Source organism: Tilletiaria anomala (genome assembly GCF_000711695.1).
Source record: "Tilletiaria anomala UBC 951 chromosome Unknown K437scaffold_1, whole genome shotgun sequence".
Classification (NCBI taxonomy): domain Eukaryota; kingdom Fungi; phylum Basidiomycota; class Exobasidiomycetes; order Georgefischeriales; family Tilletiariaceae; genus Tilletiaria; species Tilletiaria anomala.
In genome coordinates this window covers 186,718-199,777 of record NW_013547021.1, presented here as the reverse complement: position 1 = coordinate 199,777, position 13,060 = coordinate 186,718, and the positions used below count along the sequence as shown (strand labels likewise).

Sequence of the window (13,060 nt, the reverse complement as noted above, 5' to 3'; positions counted from 1 at the left end):
ATGTTGTGCTGTGCACTGAAACAGAGTATATACCAAAAAGATTATACTCATGCTTGCATATTCGGCTTCCTCTCTTCGTTGTCTACACCTGGACCTTCCTACTAGCCAATGGTCTCAAGGACGCAGTTCTAATGTTGCTATGAAGAATGAGCCTATGATGGTTCTATCCTTGCCCACCGCTAGTGCCGCCACCACGTCCTCCGCTGCCGCCGCCTCGACGATAGGATGCGCAGGGTAGCCATTAGTCTTCTCTGCGTCATTCAGTGTCCAGGGATGATGAGCAGACGCATCTGAGACGTACTTCAACTCGGACAGCCAGGCCCTGATGTATTTCGCTATGCAAAACCAGGCGGAATGTGACACCTTGCGTTCCGATTGAAAAAATTGCATTTGCGAACTGGAGCTCATCCTGTCTATCATAATCCTTTCCTTGTCTGTTCGGGTTAAACTGGCGGGCAGCTCGAGGGTTATTGCCAGCGCCAGCGACATATTGTCCTGCAGCTCGGAGAGAAGAGGTATCCAAGTTCAGCATGGGCAACGCTCCGCTCAGTGGGGAATCGCTCAAGGATTCACCCAATTCGAGTAAGGATCCTAGTCGATCAGCCATAATTCGAAAAATCGGTGCCGAGCCTCAAATCGTAGTACAAATCTTTGGTCAGGAAGCTTGCGACACTCTGTCGCCCGCGATTGCTGATGAAGCTGCGCGTGGAAACGAAGATCAGCCCATGCGATTGTAAACACGGTGATTCAGGAAAAGCACAACGTACCCAGCAGCAGTTAACTCCTTCATATCGGCGTCTCCGAGCGCAACGCCCGCTTTGGCCGTCGCTCAGCGAATAAGGCCGTCATTTCGATCCTCCAGAGCCTGAGGCACCTTCCAGTCATATGCTTTGACCTGCGCCGATTTTGGATTCAGGAAGCCTTCAATACCTTCCAGGGTGAGCATCGAAGAGCCCAGTCTGTAAATTGTGCAATGAGCACCGTCGAAAAGGCCGTTCAGTAAACGATTGTTCACACTTTCTTGTTACAACGTGCTCTGCGCCCGCTTCTTCCAGACCAAATATCTCTACAGAGCTCGAAGATGATCCAGTAGCTTCCGCGATCCCTTCGCGCCATGCTGCTCGTCCAAGCCTGTAGCCTTTGCCGCCACGAGGCGCAGTGAGAGGAGGCTATGCGCCAGAGAAGCAGTCATCTTGGTCGAATAATCTTCGCTTAGCATACCGTTGCGTCGTTTTGTAGGGCACGGCTGGCAAGTCCTTTCCGCCGGTGATGCAGTGCTCAAACGTGCAAGTACTTCGGTCTCGCCGCCTTCCCGAACAAAAGCTGTTGGTAGCTTGGCAGCCGCTTCGCCAGAAAAGGGACCGAGTACAGAATTCTTGCTCGTACTCAACTAAGCGGCGCCATCTCGACAGCTGAAGCATCGCTTTCCATATCCTTGCCGCTGAAGTACCAGACGCCCGCAGGATCTTGCAGGCCAGAGAGCTTTGCGAAAGCCTTGGTTTCTCTGGTGCTGAAGTGGCTTTTGGAACATGTTGGGCCCGTCCACGCACTTTAGAAAGTGTGTGTAATACACCGGAAAGCTCGGTGAGGGGGAAGGAAGACCTTGCGGAATGAGCAGAGATTTGGTATGAAACATCCGAACAGGGACGTCAAGATCAGAGAGCGCTTTGGAGATATTGCGCTCGATGTTTACTTCTTCAGTGTTTAGCTCCTTTCTTATGTACACTCCTTCAACCCTGTTGCCACCCCCGCGGATGGTTCTGATAATGGCTGGAATGATTAGTTCGGGAAGGCCAAAGTGGAAGGACAGATTGGAAATTTTGGCCTGCAACCTTGCCTTCAGATCGAAGATTGAAGTATTGAGATATCTGGCACGGTAAATGGGCATTCCATACCGACTCCGCAACTGAATCCGTATGACCGAAACCTCCCAGACCTCCACTCTCTATAATTTCCTTACGCGATGCACTCCAGCTCTCCAAATATTGAGCATGCGCATCCTCGCCTCCGCAATCTCCCCGGGCCCTCCCTTTCTCAAGCCGGGCAGGCCGCCAACTTCAATCATGCAATGATCATACATATACACGGGTTACATACGAGTGACTGGACTCGCGAACTTGGCTGAGGATGGTTTTTGCTCCGCAAATTGATGGAGGATGGGGAGGTCTTGTAGTCGCAGGCCGGAGAGAAAAAGGGCGATGAGTGTGTAGCGCTTCCGCATGGCTATGACCGACGCAGGCCGCAGGAAAGAAGCGGCGCGCGCAGGAAATTCAGGAGAAACCCAAAACTCCGCCCTATATCCAAGCTATGGATGTGGGTCAGAAGTCTGATATTCAGAGTGCCATGTTGAGGACGCTTTATTCTGATGTTCGCACTGTCTCGAAGTGTAGGAGGTCGCCATCAGTGTCGAGTAAACGTCAAACCCTGCTCAAGACAGCGTCATAGCAACCCTTATTGCATTAGGTAATCGCCTAGGTCGACCTTATTACCCTTTCGAGACATGGGCGGCGTTTGCGTGTGATTCCAAGCAAAAGGCCATCGAGTTTAGAGAAACAAGTGGGGAAGCACACAGACAACGCACAACAAGAACACTCGGCATCGATCATTTAAAGCCGCATTGATGGTTCATGTCACCGATCGATACATGGATGGTCGATCGCCTGGACGCGTTGATGGCGAGGCTGCATCATATGGGACAGCGTAGATAACAGAATATGGCGTGTTCGCTTATCGTGCCTATGATGCTGCAGATAGAAAGATTTTCCGTTTTCGTTGCCAGGGCGAACAGGCAAGATGGCCATGCTGAACTGACGTCCTCTCATCAATCGGCAGTGACTGCCGCTGTTTCGTGGCTGTGGCCGTGTGCAACCCTTTCTTCCGGGTCACCAGAGTACTAGGCCTTGGCAGCAGGGTGGTCCTTGTCAAGCTTCGGCTCGGCTGTGAACTCATGATGAGGCTCGTCCCTCTCGGACTGATCGTCCAAGTCTTGTAGTGCGCGAAGCGTGTGGGAGACAAGGGAGGTGCTATAAGAAAGTCGGCGAGGATGACGGTTTTGGTCGGTGTACGCCGCAGTTGGCGACCACTTGATGCAGAGAGACTTTCATGCTTACAAGCTTGCTGAAGGACAGGCCTCATACCCTCTGTTCATTAGCTGGGTGAGATCTATTTGCTGATACACGTTGCCGGATCAGTGCACGAACTACTGTTGGGATATGGGCGAGTAGTTCATAACATAGGTGATCACGAAAAGGCGGCAAACGTATACGCATATTGTTCACGATCCTTTGAAAGCTGCTTTCTCCGTGGCATTCAAGATATTGACCCCCTTACCAACCCCCTCCCCCTTCCACGGAAGCATTTCATATGCCTGAGCGTCACTTGCATGGACACTTAGACAAACATGACGTACAGCGGACCCTCCCAAAGCATCTATACTGTCGGGTAGGGCAGACCCATAGGGACCGTGGCGTCCAATGATGACGCATTGCGGGAAGGTGTGAATATACATAGTACAAATGTGAGTGAGTAGTAGCGCAAGTGCAGTATGCCAAGTGTTGAGATCGTTGAAAATTGCCACATATAAGAAGACCGCAAGGGTATGACTAGCTCTCCTTCCTTACGTCGGGGAATTAACCTCCGCTTGTGTCACCCGCCCTTGCGAGGCGCAGGATGCGCTTGAGCTCCCGATGAACCATATCGACAGTCTCTCCCATCCTTCTCTCTTCCTGCTCGATAAAGTCGGCCTGCTTCGCCAGCGGTTCGACCTGCTGGCGTACGAGGGCAGCGGCTTTGTCCGTCTCCAGCTTGAGCTGGGAAACAGCGCCTTCGATATCAGAAGTATCGTTGACTCGCAACTGATACAACGCGTCCATCTGGTCGAGCTTGCTTTTCATCTGGTCAACGTGCTGCTGTCGCTCCTCGTCGCGCTTGGCCACTTGCTCGCGCAACTCTTGCAACTCCTTCCTCCACATTTCGCGTGTAGAGTCCCATGCGGAGCGGATCGCTTCATATTGAGCTTCGTCCTTCGCCTTCTCGCGGCGTACTTCGCCGAGCTCGGACTCAACCTCGCGCACGCGCGTGCCCCACTCGCGCGACTGCCGCCCGAGGTCCTTGGACTCACTCTCAGCTTTTCGTGCGCGCTCGAGTGCCTCTGCGAGCTGTCGATCTTTCCGCTCCAGCATTCGGCTCATGTTCTCGTTCTCTTGTCTTGACCTACCGAGCGCCTCTTTTGTGTCCTCCAGGCCTCGTTGCGCAGCTGATGTGGAGCGCTGAGATGCTCGCAACGCCGACCTGGCATTGTCGAGGAGGTTCTTCGTGGATTGCAGCTCCGCTGTCAAAGCGCTAATCACTTTGCCTGATCCGCCGGCGCCAGGGTTGCTCCCATTCGGCACATTCGCCGCTGTGGTGCCAGACGTGATGGCCTGGGCTTGCTGCGCGAGAACTGCTAGACGTCTATTTTCCGACGCGATCGTCGGCGCGGAGAACCCTTCCACCGCCAGCTGCGTGCTTCTCGCTCCAGCTTCTCGGAGTGGCCCCAATCCTCCTGGTCCGCTTTCGGAGGTAGCACTGCCGGGCGTAGTGGGAGACACCAGACTGTGGTCGAGGTTGATGATGCCGGACTTCCGCCGTCGGCCAACTGCTTGTAGAGATGCTCTCCGCCACGCACCCAGCCCGTTTGTAAAAGCGGAACCTCCGCCGCCACCTCGTGAGGAAGAGACAGAGTCGGCTTCACTAACGTTGCTCGGCGCAGGGCTGGGTGCCCGCCGGAATTTTGTGGCCCAGTTGCCCGCGGCCGGGCTCTTCCGACTTCCATCACCATTGGGATGAAGCCCAAGCACGCTACCATTGTCGCTCGCGTAGTCTGACGGAGCGAGGGAGCCGTCGATATTTCCGTTCTTCAGTGTGGCTGAAGAGAGACTGCTTCGTCTTGAGGATGAGTCGACCTTAATAGATACACCCGTGCGAGTGGATCGCATGGAGGAGTTCGAAGATCGCCGCTCGCGAGTACCCTCTGCTGCTACGTCACGACTGGCCCCGGCAAGCGATATCGAAGAGAACTGCTCTATATTCTTTGGCGACTGTTGTCGTAGATTTGGAGAGGAGAGGGGATCCAAGCTTGAGCTGCGCCGTCGTCCGTTTGCATGTGGTGCAGATGGTTCAGAAGCGCCGCCTGTGCCATTTCCATGGAGGCCATTGGCCTTCAGCGATGACCTTCCGGTCTTCGCTGTAGGCGAGGGCAGAGATTCTCGCTTGGCGCGGGAGCCATAGGCCGACTCGGGTTGCACCTCAGCAAGCGGGTCCGACGCGTCGAGAGCCCCTGAGAGCCTGGGTGGAGATGCTAGCGATAGAGCCTCGATGATGGCCTCTTTCTCTTTCAGCACCGCTTCAAGCTGTGCGATCCTGTCCATTGGATCTACACAAAGTGATGAGCCTCGCGTGTGAGAAGAACTTGCAATGAGTCACAGTCAAAGAGATGACTCTCACCTGTCGCTTCCGCAACGACTTGCGACGCGCCTGCTGTCCCTTCTGCGACGAGCCCAGTGTTCTCTCCTTTTAGAGATGCGTCGTGCTCGAACTTTGGAGACATGGTCGGAAATGCCTCTGTCGACATATTGACAAGGGGCGCGCCTTCACTCTTGACTATTGCGTTGGTGCTGCGTCGCTGACCACGAGGGATCAGTGAGAACACGCGTCAAGGAGGACGATGGCCTTTGGAGACGGCAGCCGGCGGCCACTTCCTCACCGAATCTTTGGCAAAGGTCGATCAGCACACGCAGGACATCAAGCTCTGCACCCATTCATGCTGATTGCCGAGGAGAGAAGCCGCACCGACATATGTGCTGCTATGCGCAACTCAAAAATATATAGGACATGTAATAGGAGAGCGCGAAAGTGTACAAGCCGCTCGAGATATATAATTAAATATACACCTATACATATGTATATATGAGCGACGTATACCCACAGTAGTGTGTCGATGATCTGTGCTTGTGTGGGAGCCCGACGCGCCGAGGCTCATCCATTCAATTCAACAGTTCACAATCTGTGCCCGACCTGTTCAACCAACCATCATGGACCATAGTGACTGGCAGTCAAGATAAACAAATGGAGCAATGAACAGGTCTAGCAATCTACAGCTTGGATGTGCGCTTGTCGGCGGGAGCGACCCTGATGATGACTTTGCCGCCGCTGCGCTTGTCTGCATCCTGCAAGAGCGGGACTGCAATGATCGTGGGGTACGGCAATGCAGGTATTCATGACGTGCACGGGACAAGTCAAGAGGACAGATGTTTCGCCACAGACTCACAGCCTTTGTGTGCATTCTCCAAGCCCTCGAGAATAGTGTCAATTGTCGGCACAAGCTTGTGTTTTTCCACGAAGCGGATGCATTCCCTGAACTCTTCCTTGGACCCCATTGTCGAGCCTATTGTTGAGGTCCAATTAGAGGGAGGATCCCTTCCTTCTCTCGAATGTTGTGAGCACTCACCGAGGACATCGACATTCTTGAGCACTTCTCGCATGGTGAACGGGTTCTTAGGGTCAGCGGTCATGCTAAAGCAGACCAACTTGCCGCCTACTTTGAGCCCAGCCTGCATAGCTTGGCCCGAGATGGCCCCACCGGCACTGTCGACCACGATATCAATATACAGTTTACCGGATGGTAACTGTTTGGAAATTTGCTTGGGACAATCCTTGTCCTTGGAGACCGCTCCGCGCTTTGCTCCGAGGTTCTTGACAGCACGATCGACCTTGGCTTGCGAGCCGCCGGTAACGTAGACATTCGCGTCGGCCGCGACCGCGAACTGGAGTGCTAGCTGCGCAACGCCGCCACCAACGCCCGTCAGGAGTAGAATCTGTCCTGCCTTGAGCTGGCCTTTCGTGAAGAGCGCGCTACACGGGATCAAAAGTGATGCGACAATCAAAGTCAGACGCTGCAGCATGCCTCTTGCGATGGAATGTGCTCACCGGAAAGCAGTGATACCACCGTATGGCAGAGCTGCGCTGTGGACGACGTCAAGGTGCTTTGGTGCGGCAACGAGATGGTCACTCTCTATGGCGACATATTCGCAGAATGTCCCAACCCCGTTTGTCGGCTTGGTGTTACCGAGTCAACCAAATCCGCTGCCACCGAGCTTGTTCTGCTTGTTCTTGGCGTTGGGCAGTTCGGCTTCAGGCCCCTCTGGATCAGACTCCCAGCCGCGAGTAGGTACCAGAATAACAATTCCATCTGGGTGCCCCTTGGCCGAATCTGGCAGTCCGCCTTGCACAATGACGCCGGCACCGTTGCAGGCAAAGGTGCTGTTCTTGTACAATAGCCCCGGGTAGGCACCGAGCATGGCCTACTCGTCTCGGCGGTTGAGCCCGGAGGCGAGGATCTTCAAACAGAGACACGAGAAGGAGACTTGATGGTGGTTAGGGCTGTGATGTATTCCAGGCGGGACTCCGGGGTGCCATGCTCACCTTGACGAGGACCATTCCGGTTTGCGGCTTGGGGACTGGCACATATCGGACCGCCGCGACATTGCGTTGGCCCCTCTTTGGATCGCCTGCCGGCTTTTCGAGCTGTAGGGCCTTTTGGGTGGATCTGAAGTGCAGAACTTTCAATATGTGCTCGAAAGGTGAGGTCACCTTCTGCTGGACACAAACTCACGGAATAGACATGACGGGCGGTGGAGCAGGCTGTCGCCCTGACCACTCAGGGAAGCATTCACGCCGCAGAAAACACTGCCTTTTTAGTCCGCAAACAATAACAGGCAGTTGATTGGCTTTTGAGTCCCTTCCTAGACGATTGCCGTTTTAGAAACTGGACTTTGGATCGTGGACCTCGTGTGCAACTCTTCTTCAAGAGTAGCTTCGCTATATATAATGGTTAAATGTGACAACACCAACAGGTCAATCCCAACCGAGGCGACCCGCACCAGATCCGATACATCCGGATCAGTGTGAGAGGCAAGTATGGATTTACACGAAGAGGATCTGACTGCATCCTTCTGTTGTAGGGTTGCGTCGCCGCGCCACACCGTGCTCAAGGCTCAAAGGCATTGGCAAAATCTCATACAGACCCGACATTGAAACGATAAGAGCATATGGAAAGTCATGGGCTGAACGACTTGCGTGTCCATTGGCGACAAGCTAGGTTGGCATTGTTCCATGCTGCTGACTTGGCTCCAACTTCACTGCCATCCAGTAGCGCTGCATTCGGCAAACCTCGCGTCGGTCTTAACAGGGTGCGCCCAGGTTGCGACACCTAATCGCCATGAAGCTCGAGACACAGGTCTTGTTCGCACTCGATGACGATGATGGTGAGACCGGTGCAGCGCATGATGCTTGGGCAGGTCGTTCGTCGACGTCCGAATCTGTGTCTGATGCGAGGCCATCGGACGGCGGAGCACCTCCTGTTAGTGCCGGGGCGGCACGATACGGCACAGGGCTTAAATCGACGGCATCTTCACGTGAAGCACAATTCGACCTTGACTCAGACGAGCTGGACGATGCAGACCCGCTGTCATTTCATCCCCTCGATGCGGCTTCGGCTGTTCTAGGAGGCAATCGCGAGGGCAGGCAAATAAGTACCTCAATACCGCTCATCGACCGAATACCAGATCGTCTGCAATTGAGCATGGATGGTCTGGGTACCCCGATCCGAGAAGGGCTACGCGTTGCTAGCAGGGCGGTGCCTGGCTGGGACGGCGAGGGCCTGCCAGATTGGCTCAAAAGAGGGGCAGGGACATTCGATGGAACGGTAAACATGGCAAACTCGATTCTGGGTGCCGGGATAGGTAAGTGACCTACTATCGCACCCTTGTGCCTAGCCTCTGACATGCCAATTACGTGTGTCCTCTCGTCGTGACTAGTCGGTCTGCCATACTCGATGCGAGAATCAGGATTCGTCGCAGGAGTCGTGCTCCTTATTGGGCTATCTTTCTTGACAGACTGGACGATTCGACTGATCGTTCTCAACGCCAAGCTGAGCGGGCGGCAGACCTACATTGAAATTATGGAGCACTGCTTTGGCGGCAATGGCAAAGCGGCCGTTTCCATTTTCCAATTCGCATTTGCCTTTGGAGGCATGTGCGCTTTCTGTGTTGTCATTGGCGACACCATTCCGCACGTCATCGCAAGTGTCTTTCCCTCGCTGGAAGGCTCCTTCCTGGCCAACCGACAGTTCGTCATCACCGCCTGCACGCTCGGCATCAGTTACCCACTGTCTCTGTATCGCAACATCGAGAGTCTGAGCAAAGCCAGCGCTTTTGCCCTCGTCAGCATGGTCCTCATCATTCTCACAGTCATCATCCGCGGGCCAGCCATGCCTGCAGAGCTCACAGGTGACCCTAGCTTGCGCTTCACGATTGTCTTTCCAAGTAAAATCATTCGCAGTATCGCCGTCATCAGTTTTGCATTCGTCTGCCACCATAACTCCTTGCTCATCTACGGGAGTCTGAAGGAACCGTCCATGGACAAGTTTGGCAAGGTGACACACTACTCGACGCTTATCGCTGGCGTCGCAGCAACGTCCATGTCGATCGCAGGGTATTGGTCATTCGAGGACAAGACGCTCGCAAACATTTTGAACAACTTTCCTGCCTCGGACACGATGGTCAACTTTGCAAGGTTTTGCTTTGGTGCAAACATGCTGACAACATTCCCTTTGGAATGTCTGGTGTGCCGGTGAGTTGCACAAGTTGGTGAACCCCTTGACGACGCTGAAAGCCGGCCATTTATATATGCTCTCTGTAGCGAGGTGCTCGAAACCTACTTTTTCGCTGGAGAGTTCGACCAGCAACGTCACCTGATTTTCACTTCAGCGCTTGTAGTCTCGAGCCTGATCGTCAGCCTCATGACGTGCGATCTCGGCATCGTTCTGGAGCTCACTGGCGGACTCAGCGCTACAGTACTAGCATATATTTTCCCAGCGTTGTGTTACCTCAAGCTCAGCAACGACGCACACAAACATGGCTTAGAGAGGCCTTTCACTATACCAAATCACCTCACAAGTGCCTCAAGCAACGGGTCCGCGATGCCATCGCCCAACGGCCGGCTGGGGCGCTCTGATGGCTATCAGCCGGCTTCCACGTATGACGACGAGGACCGGGGTATTGGCAGAGTAGACGACATGGAAGGAGGGGCAGCAGCAGGGGGTGCAGGCGCCGATCCAGACGATACCAGCGTTGTAGAGGATGTAGATGAAGTCGAGCTGCCACTGCGGCCAGGAGCGAACATCCGACACCGGCCTGCAGCGCAGCCACGCCGCTGGTGGGAGTCCACCAAGCCGCTTGCAGCTGTCACTGCACTATTCGGCGTCGTCGTCCTCATCGTATCGGTTGTCACTGCGCTACGAGACGCGGCGAGCGGACGCGGGGGTGCCACGCATCAGTGCTGAGAGACTCACGCGGAAAGAGCTTGGCAGCCCGCCTGTGCGCTCGCGCGCAGAGTCCCGAGGCAGTACAAAGGGGCGTGGCATGGCGCGCCCAGTTCTTCCGGGGATTATATGGACGATCGCATAGACTTTTCGCTAGATGCTGCCTCGACAATGTAGCCTAATCCTTACCTGACTCATGAAAAGCATCACACGCAACAGATTTGCAATTGTTAAGGAATCTGGGTGCAGCGCCTGCCAACACGTGTCAGAGTGTGTATGTACAAAAGCTTGATCTGTCACGGTGAGATGCGGTGCGTCTCCATATGTGTCTCCATCACCTCCTGTACCACAGTGTCATGGTGCGCTTCCTTTTCATCTTCCGCTGCAACTGCATAAGACCGTAGAGCAGAGCCTCGGCTGTTGGCGGGCATCCGGGTACGTACAGATCGACGGGAACGATGCGGTCACATCCACGCACGACCGAGTAGGAATAGCTGTTTCGCAGGCAAGAAAGGGCGGCGAGTGGTTCATTACACGCAAGAGTCGCGTTCAAGCGAAGTCTAATCCACTTACTGGTAGTAGCCACCGCCGTTTGCACAACTGCCCATGCTCACGACCCATCGGGGCTCTGGCATCTGGTCATACACCTGCAGTTCAAAGGCGCAGATACGGGTCAGTGCGGAATTCGGAACCAAGAAGGAGACGACATGTGCATGAGCACGAACCTTTCTCAAAGCCGGCGCCATCTTGTTGGTCAAGGTCCCGGCGACGATCATAACATCAGACTGCCTGGGGGAGGCACGGAAAATGATACCGAATCGATCTTGGTCGTAGCGCGGGGTGGAGCAGTGCATCATCTCGACGGCGCAGCATGCCAGGCCGAAGGTCATGGGCCACATGGAGCCTTGACGGGCCCAGTTGACGACCTTATCCAGTGTGGATAGAACATATTCAACGCCATTCTTTGGCTGCTCGAGACTGGCTTGCTCTGTGCCCCTCTTGGCGAGCGCAGCGTACTCGACTGGCGTCTGCCTGGCAACGGCGGAGGACGTGAAGGCCCTCGATGACGATGAGGACGTCGATGCTTCGGGAGAGCTGGAGGAGTCCCCGCGGGTTGGTACGAGTGCGGTGCTCTTGCTCAACGCGGGCAGCTGGCCAGGTTTGATTACGCGCGCAGCCGATGCAGTGGTATGCAGCAAGCGCAGGCTCAGGCCAGCTGAAGACCGGCGGCGAATCAGGAGATGAGATGGCGAGCAGAAAGCGGACGGCGGATCAGAGTCAGTACCTCGGCGCACATGTGATAAGTCGCCACTCTCCGGCGAAACAGTCGCAGATACTTACAGGCTCTAGAGGCCGACAGCAGCGATCTAGGAGCAAACATGCTGGCGCAAGCTGGATCTTGTTGGCAGGCTCACTCTTGCAGCTTGCACTTGGTCCCGACTCCCGGATGTGAGCGAGCAAGAGATGAGTTGTGTGAGGTGTTGAAATGTTAGCCAGGACCATCGCGAAGCTCATTGTCGAGGGCCTTGCTTCTGGACGGCGGAACTCTTGTAAAGCCCGCCTCATCAGACCACCAGTCGAAGCAGTCAGCGCCTCCCTCACACGCCCGCCGTGCCCATGCTGGGGACCAGTCAACGGTTACGGAGGCCAGGCCGCTGGAAACCACAAACTGCAAAGGGATTGCAACCACCCAAGTAGGGTTGTTCATGCCGTCGTCGGCCTCATGCGTGTAATATACGTCTCTCGTCAATCTCACATCGTCTCTCTCCCAGGATATCAGCACGTTCAAATCCAGCCGTGCATAGACCTTGCCTTGGACGAACCGCCACTTGCGGGCCAAGTCGCCCTCGCGGGATATAGACACTCTACTAATGAAGAACCAACACTGCGGCTCTGCAGGCTACGGCAGCGGTGGGGTCTGCGGGAGATGGCCCTTCCGCCGACGACGGAGCTGCTTCTACACCCAGGTGGTCTTCGTCAACCATCGTGCAGCACCTCGTCAATCATTTCCGGCGCTCGAACTCCAAGTTCAGTCTTATTGATGGCGCTCATCACTTATCAGTGCACATCAGTAATCGGTCCTTCGTCGTTAACTCGAGATCGTCGTTGGCACTGTTATTCTAGGTCCTAGCTTACATCGGCGTATCCGAGTGCGGCCTTGGATTGCGTGTTACTGCGAATGATGACCTCATTGCCTGCGAGCGAAACTTACCAAATGGGGCACACCTCACCTGAGCTACATGTTGCAAACCGCAGAGACAGGGGCAGCAGGTATTGGGAATTTGTCCTAAAGAGGGCCATGCCATCACTCAAAGCCTGAAGCCGTACAGGGCAAGGCTTTCTTCTACTTGTCGTGGGCCTGAGTGCTTATCAGAATCCAATTATTGATCACATCCGCAGTACCCACACAGTTGGTGGCTTCCAGCGTTCGTATTGCTCGAACATTGAGAAATCGTCGATTTCAAGAGACCGCTGTATTCGATAGCCGCATGGTGACGGCTAGCGATCCAATGTGATGCGCACTGTAATGTAGTTTCTGTCCGCGGGAGTGAGCTTGCGGTGCGAACAATATTAGAGTCTGTCCGGTCCCTTGGAACGATGATGAGTTTGTGGCATCGAACGATCTGGGTTCTCGACACGCCTGCACGAGGCTAGCCACCGTCCAAGCCTTGTCAGGGCCAGAGCTGGAGCCCAGCGCTC

The 13,060-nt window shown here is 54.8% G+C and overlaps 4 protein-coding genes across 4 annotated transcripts; 1 reads left to right on the top strand and 3 right to left on the bottom strand.

Moving 5' to 3' along the window:
• Positions 1 to 3,629: 3,629 nt before the first annotated feature.
• K437DRAFT_265623 (uncharacterized protein) lies at positions 3,630 to 5,611 on the bottom strand (the record flags this gene model as incomplete). Its single annotated transcript, XM_013390971.1, has 2 exons — positions 3,630 to 5,413; positions 5,485 to 5,611. 2 exons carry the CDS (start codon positions 5,609 to 5,611, stop codon positions 3,630 to 3,632), a joined length of 1,911 nt encoding a protein of 636 aa, XP_013246425.1.
• A 520-nt stretch (positions 5,612 to 6,131) lies between these two features.
• On the bottom strand, positions 6,132 to 7,662 carry K437DRAFT_265622 (NAD(P)-binding protein; the record flags this gene model as incomplete). Its single annotated transcript, XM_013390970.1, has 7 exons — positions 6,132 to 6,220; positions 6,308 to 6,424; positions 6,488 to 6,891; positions 6,967 to 7,051; positions 7,130 to 7,340; positions 7,462 to 7,585; positions 7,652 to 7,662. The coding sequence occupies 7 exons, from the start codon at positions 7,660 to 7,662 to the stop codon at positions 6,132 to 6,134; spliced, it is 1,041 nt and encodes a 346-aa protein (XP_013246424.1).
• Positions 7,663 to 8,063: 401 nt separating this feature from the next.
• Positions 8,064 to 10,381, top strand: K437DRAFT_241754 (uncharacterized protein; the record flags this gene model as incomplete). The annotated part of the gene is made up of 3 exons (XM_013390969.1): positions 8,064 to 8,780; positions 8,856 to 9,669; positions 9,739 to 10,381. The coding sequence occupies exons 1-3, from the start codon at positions 8,258 to 8,260 to the stop codon at positions 10,379 to 10,381; spliced, it is 1,980 nt and encodes a 659-aa protein (XP_013246423.1). The 5' UTR covers positions 8,064 to 8,257.
• Positions 10,382 to 10,571: 190 nt separating this feature from the next.
• K437DRAFT_241751 (NADH-quinone oxidoreductase) lies at positions 10,572 to 11,826 on the bottom strand. Its single transcript, XM_013390968.1, has 4 exons — positions 11,702 to 11,826; positions 11,086 to 11,576; positions 10,934 to 11,007; positions 10,572 to 10,854 (listed from the first exon to the last, which is right to left on the bottom strand). Exons 1-4 carry the CDS (start codon positions 11,739 to 11,741, stop codon positions 10,695 to 10,697), a joined length of 765 nt encoding a protein of 254 aa, XP_013246422.1. The 5' UTR covers positions 11,742 to 11,826; the 3' UTR covers positions 10,572 to 10,694.
• Positions 11,827 to 13,060: the final 1,234 nt, after the last annotated feature.

What these genes read in the sequence shown, in the direction of transcription:
- K437DRAFT_241751 (XM_013390968.1), bottom strand. Translation starts at nt 11,741, where the DNA reads ATGTTTGCTCCTAGATCGCTGCTGTCGGCCTCTAGAGCCT. An exon ending in GCTGTCGGCCTCTAGAGCCT is followed by an intron (nt 11,577 to 11,701) that starts GTAAGTATCTGC and finishes GCCGGTCTTCAG; the next exon opens with CTGGCCTGAGCCTGCGCTTG. An exon ending in AACGGCGGTGGCTACTACCA is followed by an intron (nt 10,855 to 10,933) that starts GTAAGTGGATTA and finishes CCTGCGAAACAG; the next exon opens with CTATTCCTACTCGGTCGTGC.